The sequence below is a fragment of the Hydra vulgaris genome, chromosome 02 (genome assembly GCF_038396675.1).
Source record: "Hydra vulgaris chromosome 02, alternate assembly HydraT2T_AEP".
Lineage (NCBI taxonomy): Eukaryota > Metazoa > Cnidaria > Hydrozoa > Anthoathecata > Hydridae > Hydra > Hydra vulgaris.
This window is the reverse complement of record NC_088921.1, coordinates 53,714,579-53,724,469: the sequence shown is the minus strand read 5'-3', so window position 1 is coordinate 53,724,469 and position 9,891 is coordinate 53,714,579. Positions and strand designations below refer to the sequence as shown.

Below are 9,891 nucleotides of genomic sequence, written 5' to 3'. Positions count from 1 at the left end.
TTAAAACTTAAAATTTTTTTTATTTTTGTTAGTTGATAGATTGCCTGCTTAAACCAATAACTTCAGGCAATGTAGCAGCACTTCTTACATGTTCTACCTACTTGTCAGTTGATGTTGCAGCACTCTTTCTATGTTCTCCCTATTTGCCAGTCGATGTTTGTAAACAGTATAAAAATAAAAATTCAAAATATTCAAAATGTTTTTATTTTTACTTAAAAAATTACCAGTGTGTTAAGTTGTTCTTTTGAAGTTTTTAAAAAAATAAAATTTAATAAGTGGTACTTATTTATGTCTATAAATACCACTTTTCTTGACAATAGACATACTATTTTAATGCCAGAAATATGTATCAAATCAAATATGCATCAAATCACCAATTCAGTTTATTATTTATTATTATTTATTTATGTAAATTTTATTATTATTATTTATTTATGTAAATTTTTTTAATTATTAATATTTTAATATTTAATTAATAAGTAAATAAGATTGAATGATTTTGGTCCAGCGCTAAACAATTGTCTATATAATGTTCATTATGTTGTTGTTTTTATTAAAACTTGAAGGTCAGAAATTTTTAAGTTAGAATTTAAGAACGCAAATTTTTTTTGAATAAAATTTAAAAATGCTTATTTCAAATTTATTTCAAATTTTATTTTTGTTTTTATAGACTGAAAATTTTTGTTATTAAACCTATTAATACAAATATTTTAGAAAAATAAATAAAACAAAATCATAGTTGTTTTGCATTATTCTTTTGTAATTTTGAAGTTTTTGTGATTTTGAACAACAGAAAAACTTTTTTTCTATTACTAACTAATGTCGATAACAAACTTTATGTTGATGTTTTATCAAAAGAATAAAAAAAACATTAAAGAGAATGCTGTAAAAAAAAAGCAAACAAACTTTTAAATTGATTCGGATTCTACTTTCATCTCAACCCAACTGTTATTTATATTTATTTTATTAAATCATTTGTTACTTTGACGATTTCTTTAGGTAATGATGACCAGTCACATTTGATGATTTCTTTAGGTTTTGATGCTACATTTAAAGCTTTTCTGAATAATTCAATAAGTTCTCAATTTTAAGGAACACATAAATGGGTAGAAAAGCAGTAAGCAAAACAACAAAGTGACAAATAATAGGTATGAAGGATGGCTCTATGATCAGTAACAGAGAAATAAAAAGAAAATTAAAAATTTTAGAGAATTTTATTAGATATAATGCAGTTCTCTAAAATTTTTTAATGCAGAAAACATTTAAAATGACAAGTGGCATCCAATGATATACATAATATATAAGATTAAAAAAACAACAGGGAATAAAAGCAATACAATTTTGTCAAGTAAGAGTTATTCTGAGGTTAAGTTATGATGAACTTACAAACACATTTAATGAAAACCTTAAAATGTAGAGAATATTATTAAAAACCATAGCAAAAGTTTTTTTTTTTCAAAATTTTCCAATAATCTTATATGAGAAGCTTGCAATTATATTGTATACTTAAAGTAAAGGAACTTATAAATACTATATATATATATATATATATATATATATATATATATTATATATATATATATATATATATATATATATATATATATATATATATATATATATATACATATGTGTTTGTAAACATTTTACATACTCACGCACATACACATACAGATGTATGTTTTAACACAAAATTAAAATTCAGAAGGAAAAAAAAATTGTAAATAAATACAATTTTTTACCTTTATTACATTATTACAGTATATAAACCTAATTTATAGCTATTTAGAAAAACTTAAAATAAGAAGAACTAGAAATATGAAATAAGCAGTATGACAGAAATAAACAGAAGAAAGTTGTAAAACACTGCTGTTCAAGGAAGAAAACTAAAGATGAAGAAAATGATGAAAAGATGAATAAATATTTTTTTTACAGAAGGAACAGTTACATTGAAAAGATGTGGCTTCGGTGATTCATTGAAGTCAGATTGAAAATAAATTCTATTTAAGATTGAAAATAAATGCTTTATAAATGCTATTGGAAATAAATGCTAATTAAAAGAATACATTCTTATGAAATAGTTTTAAAAACTATTTGAAATTACGGTGAAATTAAGTTGAAAGTTATAAAAATATGTGATTTATACACTGATGTTTCGCACAGTATAAAGTTGGACAATACGGTATGAGTTTAACAAAAAATAAACATTTTCTGCATAAAGAGTTTCAAACTCATTGATTTTAAAATACTATTAAATTTTTTCTATACACGCTTAAAACTTCAAATAAAAAAATTATAAAAGATTTTTAAAAATTATAAAAGATCTATCCTTGCAAAATGTTTACATTAACTAGAATAAAAATCAAGTTTTTCAAAACAACGGTTTAGGATCACATTTCTGTTATTTTTATGCTTGATGGTTTAAATTTAGAACACTTATCAATGAATGTCTGTTTTATTCAATATTTGGTGTGCATAGATAATTCTTTTACAAAAAGTCTGTTTTTAGTGCATTAATGTTTTTGTTTGTATTTATAATAAGTGGAAAATGTAATACTTTTGTAATGTGCACTAAATTATTTAAATTTCAACCCTTTATGAAAATCAAATTCCAATAATAATTTTCTATATATTTTTTTAGCTATATTATAAAGAATGATTTTGAACTTAAAGCCTTTTTACAACCTTAAATGCATTACATCCCTAACTATAAATTTTAATGAAACAACTATTTTAGCAAGACAAGTTTTAAAGTGTAAAATAAACAAAGTTACACATAATTTTTTTCCATGAACAATTAGACTAATATCTTCTTTTATCAAGTGCATCTATTTGTCAATAAATATTGTTTCATTTGTTTATATCATATTTCTATTTAAAAAGAACAAGAACTGTGGACAATGCATATCAGTAAAGAACATATTACTGTGAAATCTATGTTGCTTTATCCATCTCCAAATGAAGTACTTTGAACAGTCTCTGAATTTGTGTTTAAGAATTTGAAAACTTATAATGAAGAAGTTTTTTAACAATTATCAAAATTGGAACCATCTCAACTCTGATAGTTTTTTTGGTGAAGTATTGATGCTCCTTTTTTTCTGGAGATAAAACTGGGTATTATATGATTTCATTTTGAAGTTGTCAATTCTAAATCATTTGGATCTGTGTATGATGTTACTTTATTTTGTATTTATCAGGGTTCAGATTGTCATGAGAATATTACCTTTATTCTTGAGCAATTATGTCAATGACATCTAGAAGAATTCCGTCGTCAGATTTTAAATTAAATTAAAAATTAAAAGGCGAAAAAATTAGGCTATTCTGAGGTGATGATTTTAATTTTATCTATGATGTTCCTGGAAACCAGGATTCAGCTGCTAGCTTTCCTAGTTCTACAGATCTAGTTGAGTTATAATATATGAGAAGCTCATTCTCTATGCCTTACACACCAGCTAATTCTAAAATCTTAGAAAGAACAATAAAATCTTTTAACAAGAACTTTTGTGAAAATAGACTTGCGGAAATTTAAAAACTCTTTGTAAGCTTTATTATTGAATTATTGCTCCTGTGATTTTTTTCATAATAACTTTGGAAAATGTAATCCCTTCTGTTTTGCATATTATATTAGGAAAGTTGTATAAATTATTACTAAAGGAATGTAAGACTTTAGATCGTCAGTCTGATTTATCTTTATGTAATAGTGAAGATGTGAGAATGTGTGAAATGTGAGTTGCTAAAGATATTGAATACTCTCACACAGCAGTAAAGATTTTAAATACTCTCACACAGCAGTAAAGATATTCAATACTCTCACATACTAGTAGTCTTGAACTGTTAGTGTAATATGTGCTTTTTTACAATGCTGAAATAAGTGAGCTTCTAAGTTATATAAGTTCATTTACTTTTAAATTTCGTGCTTGCTATCCTAAAGAAAATATCACTCAAAAAATGCATGAGCTGATTTAAAATGTAACACTTTTTGTTAAACAACTATAAAACTATAAAGTTGTTAATAGAAGGAAAAAAACCTTCATCTTGTTTATGGTCAGAGTAAATATGAATAAAATAAAAGATTTATAAATAAATTTAAGGGTTTCAAACTGTTACTGTATGTTTGTATAACAATTTTTTTTTTAATGTTTATTATTTAATATATTTTTTAAATTTTAATTAACTTTTTTTAATTTTAGATTCTAGTTTAATTATTAGCTTTTGAATAAGCTGATTCTATTCTCTTTAAGTCTTACCTACCTATAGCTGATTCTATTCTACCTCTTTAAGTCTCGCAGTTTGTTTCTGTTAGAAAACAGTGTAAACAAAAGAATTGCAGCTTGTTGCTGTTAAATTTTTAAGTAAACAGAAATTTTTGTTTAGATAAAAGAATGGAATAAAAAATTAGTATTAACTAATACATATAAAAAATTTTCTAATAAAAGTCTAATAATTTAGTTATTGGATCTACTAATTTGGTCTTGGTCTAATAATTTAACTATTGGATCAACTGAATATAAAACAATTTTTTTGTTTAACAAAATAACTAATTATCCAACAATTTTTTTGTTGTTTGAGTTTTTTAAAAAATTTTTTAAAAAGAAGGTTTTTAAAATTTTTTTTTAATTTGAATAATTTTTTTGATTAAAGTTAAATAATATTATTTAAAGTAAAATGTTTAGCAAAGGCTAGGAAAAGTGAACCCTGTCATAGCATAATTGTATTAAACTTGGTTAAGAGCATTTTTATCGATTTTTTTTTTTTTTTTAACATCTTCGCTTCCAACAAGGCTGCAAGCAGCCACTAATTAAAGTTGGAAGTTACTGCAAGAGAAAAGATGAAGATTGTAGAGCAAGATAACGATTGACGGACGATTTAAAAGATTGCAAATTATATGAATCAGGAAAGCAAGATGAAGGAAGCGAATTCCAAAGAGCTGATGTTCGAGGAAAAAAACTAGACGAATAAGCGTTTTTGGAGCACTTAGGAACAGTCACAGAAAAAGGATGACACTTAATTGAATGACGAGTAACACGAGAATGAATTTTAGTAGATGGCACAAGAGACGCTAGCTCTTTAGAGCAGTGCCTATTATAGTATTTGTAGAAAAGAGAAAGAGAAGCAACATTACGATGATGTGATAATGGTTGAAGGTTGGCTGCAAGAGCAGGTCCAACTATGTTTACAATGCGTTTTTGCACCTTGTCTAAAAGAGAAAGGGCATCATTAGAAGATCCGCCCCAGATATGGCAACAGTATTCCATACAAGGCCGGATTTGAGATTTATAGAGAAAGAGAATAGAATTCAGAGTAAGAAAGTGGCGAGCTCGATAAAGAGATGCAACCTTAGCAGATGCTAATTTTGCAACTGATTTGATATATAGTTTCCAAGAAAGATTGGAAGTAAGAGTTAATCCTAGAAGATGAAGAGTAGGTGACTCATCGAGTACATCACCGTTCATAAATATAGGAAGATCTAAATTATTGCGATAACGATTGGCTGAAAAAAATTGAGTTTTATCTGAATTAAAGTTCACCAGCCACTGTGAGCCGCATGCTGTAGCAGAAGTGATATCCTTTTCAAGCTCAAATGCCCCCTCCAAGCAATCAGAGGGTGTTGGTTTCTTATCACGACAAGAATAAATGGTAGTATCATCAGCAAACAATGCCACCTTAGATGTGAGAATATCTGGAAGATCGTTAATGTAAATTAAAAAGAGTATAGGGCCAAAGATAGAACCTTGAGGAACCCCTGAAGTTATAGAATAAGAAGAAGAGTGTTGTCCATCGAGGACAACTTTTATGCTACGATTGGAAAGGAAGGATTCAATGATCTTAAAGATGTTGCCGGATACACCATAAGAAGAAAGCTTATGGAGAAGACCAGCATGCCAAACTTTATCAAACGCTTTTGAAATGTCAAGAGCGATGGCCTTAACCTCTCCACCTTCATCTAATGCACGATAAAACCTGTCGATTATTACTGTTAGCAAATCAGCTGTAGAACGAGAAGATCGAAATCCATATTGATGGTCAAAAAGTAAGTTATTAGATTCAAGATGAGAAATTAAGTGTTTGTTAATTAAAGATTCAAAAACCTTGCTTATGATAGGAAGAAGACTTATGGGGCGGTAGTTAGATGAATCAGATCGCTCCCCAGAATTTTTGAAGATAGGGATAACAGATGCGGCTTTCCAGCAGGCTGGAAAACAAGACTCTGAAAAGCACTTGTTGAATAGTTTTGAGAGTATAGACGACAGCTCCGGAGAACACTTCTGCAAGACAATAACAGGTATGTTGTCTGGGCCACAAGCTGTAGAAGAGTCTAGGCAGGAAATCACTTTAGATACAGATGCTGGAGTGATATGAATGTCAAGCAATGGATCAACCTGTTTGTTGGCAATATCAGGTAGAACGCAATTAGTGGAATCAAGAGATGATATTGATGAAAAGTTTTTAGCAAACAGTTCGGCTTTGTCTTTAGGTGAGGTGACAAAGTCTGAACCATACAAGAGAGGTGGAATTATAGATTTGCCCTTATTATTGATATTATTAAAGATTCTCCAGAAGTCACGAGAGCTTAATTTTTGAGATGAGATACGAGATTTCATGACTTGAGAATAGCGGGTTTTGGCGTTAGACAAAACCTTTTTACAGTTGTTTCTAGCAGTAATAAACAGACGTCTGTTTTCTGGAGAATTGTTTTGCTGATAAATATGGAAGTAACGGTTTTGATTGGCAATCACAGCAGCACAGTGTGAGGAAAACCATGGAGGAGAGTGAGGCTTGACCTGGAATCGTCGAGAGGGAATAAAAGATTCCATGCCAGCCTGAATCCACGAAGTTATGTAAGAAGCACATTTGTTGACAGGAAGTTGAAAGATTTCTACCCAAGGGCCATCACGAAGAAAATCACGGAAAGAATCCCAGTCAGCTTTACTGTAGTTGTAAGAGGTTCGATAATAGGGGGATTCAGGTGATGAAGAAGAATGAAATAATAGTTTTAGAGAGATCAAACTGTGATCAGAAGAACTTAAGGGTGAATGTGAAGAAACTGAGCACAGGCTAGGATCAGAAACAAGACATAAGTCGAGTAGAGAAGGTAAATGTTTCGGGTTGTCTGGAAAGGGAGTTGGAAAGTTGACTATTTGAGTTAGGGATTGAGAAAGGCAAAAGTTGTGGGCTTTAATGCCTTCAGAGTCACTGACACTAGAGCCAAGCCATTCAGAGTGGTGAGCATTAAAGTCACCGACAACAACTATATTAGCTGATGGATAAAGAGAGAGGGCTTGGTCAATATGATCAGAAATAACATCAAAAAGAGTGCAGTCTTGAGATGAAGGAGAGCGATATAGAACAAAGAGAAAGGCAATAGAGTGAAGTGGTGCTAAACGAAAGCACATGAAAGAATAGTCTGTGGATTCAAACCTAGTTTCACGACAAACAGGTGAATTCTTACGAATGTAAATGCCCAGGCCAAGCATGTGGCTATTGGAGTCTTTACGAATCAGAGGAAGATAACCATCAACACTAAGATCACAAGATGAGACAGCCGAACTCAAATTAGTCTCACAAAGAGCAAGTAGGTCTGGTGAACTTTGCAAGAGATAAGACTCAACAGAAGAAAAGTTACTTCGAAGACCACGAATATTAGTGAATGATAGGTTTAGAGAACTTGGTGATGATGATGGTTTTTTGTGTTTTATAGTTTTTGGTACTTTATTCATTTTTAAATTAGATTGAAGAACTTGACTCAAAGCATAGATAGTACTCAGAACACCGTTTAATAGCCCAAGCAATTGCCTCATTACTACTAATAAACCCTAAGCCGTAACAAAGGGCTCCAAATGTGGCCTCCGCAATGCACACCAAAAGTACAAACAGGGACACCATCCATGCGCAACATGGCACTGTTAATACTTTAATATTTTTCAGCTGTTGATGGAATCAGCCTCTCTGAGAGCTACCACAGAGTTCGGGAAACCTGACTACCAGCCGGCCTCAGAACCATAAAACTGAGTTTTAGAGCTGTACCCTCATAAGGAGATAATAGAATGAGTTGCCTAGTCATAAAAACAGTGACACAAGCAAACCCATGCATTGAGTCAAGAAGATCCAGCATTCAACATCCTAAACTGGAAACAATGTATTAAAAATACATCTGCGCCAGCCTAATAGATGAAGAAGGGGTGCGAGGCTGGTCAACAGATAGAATCTGTTTACCCCTTAAGTCTTTGCCTAGGAGGCCTTCTACAAGACAGTAGCTGGATGCATTTAACATCTGCTCAAGATGAGTATTTTTATCGAGACACCATCTCTAGCCTTTACTCAACCAAGAGCCCCAAGGCAGGGGGTGTTTTAAATCGGAGTTGGCATCTCCTAGCCTTTGCCTAAAAAGGCGTATCCTACAAGGCAGCAGGACATGAAGCAGATTGTACTGGGTTACATGTTACCAGTAGCAGGATAACCTGCTCTGACAATATATATATATATATATATATATATATATATATATATATATATATATATATATATATATATATACACATATATATGTATATATATACAGTATCGGATATATATATATATATATATATATATATATATATATATATATATATATATATATATATATATATATATACAGTATCGGACGGATTAATAATCATCATTATCTTATTATGATAAATATGCACACAAAAAGTATATATGTAGAAAATAATATTAAAATATCTAATATACTTCAACACTCATTTAGTTTCCAAACCCCAACGTAGTTAAAAAGATTATCTCTAAATTTTTTGAGATTTTTTCGGATTTTATCTGTTTGTGAATGTTTAGCTTCAAGTAAAGTTTTTTTTTAGCCCTAGCTTTTTAACAAAAGCTGACTAATTTTATTAATTGTTCTTAAAAAACAAGAAGACGTATGTCCACCTTGAAATATTAGTGTATACTGTATGTGCAATTATTAAGAGGTTCTTTTTTTAAAAAATTATGAGCATAAAATTTCCATTACTCTTTTTACTTTGGATGGTTTCATAGATGAACTTGAGTAATTAGTACATATCTTACACTAATTAAAATTAGAATATTCAATACCTTCTTACTTAAAAATATTTCATCCAAAAAAACTTTTAAGATCCAATGTAATGAACAGACAAAAACAACTAAAATTTTTTTAGTTTTGCAGCCAGTATAGATTAAACTAAAATCTCTTTTTAGTTGGATACTACAGATTTCTTCCTCGCATTTCATGGTACGATGTTGTGTATAATCCAAATGTCAACAAAAATAAAATGAGAAAATATTTGGCTTACACTATCACAATTCCAAAGGTTCAATTAAATAACACAAGAAAACGAAGAGACACCAGTGGAGCTAATCAACTGTACACTTATCCTATTAGTTTTGGAACACAAGCAGAATGTAAAGATCCTAAGAATAGCACATTACCTTGTAATGGACCACTACCTACTGATAAAAATATAATGTAAATCATTTTTGATTTTGAAATTTTTTACTTTTTCATCCAAGAAATCTTTATAATTTTATTTCTTTAGGTATCAGTTAAGTGGAATTAGTTCGATGGGAAATGCTACAGTGACTCAGGTTTTATCTAGTGACCAAGGTATAAAATTTGATGCTCTTTCTTCTTAAATTTTGATTGATTGTAAATTTAATAAGTACAAAAATGTTAACTTAAAAAATTGCTTTTAGCTATTAACATGACAACAACTTCTCAAGACATAGTGACATCTGTTTCAAAAACATATAAAAAAAAGTATTACTTCGTTGGCTTAATTACTATAGGGGTTTTATTGCTTGTTACCATTATTGCAATTGGATATTTACTTTTCTGCTTGATGTAAGTTTAAAATGGTGTTTAAAAATATGAATTTT

General features: G+C 29.6%; 1 protein-coding gene across 1 annotated transcript in view; it reads left to right on the top strand.

Moving 5' to 3' along the window:
- The window catches only part of LOC101237052 (protocadherin Fat 4), a 48,136-nt gene that overhangs the window by 19,874 nt on the left and 18,371 nt on the right, over positions 1-9,891 (top strand). Inside the window, exons 2-4 of the mRNA XM_065791374.1 lie at positions 9,214-9,481; positions 9,552-9,619; positions 9,709-9,856. Coding sequence (XP_065647446.1) covers positions 9,214-9,481; positions 9,552-9,619; positions 9,709-9,856 — 484 coding nt within the window. The remainder of the gene's footprint in view (positions 1-9,213; positions 9,482-9,551; positions 9,620-9,708; positions 9,857-9,891) is intronic.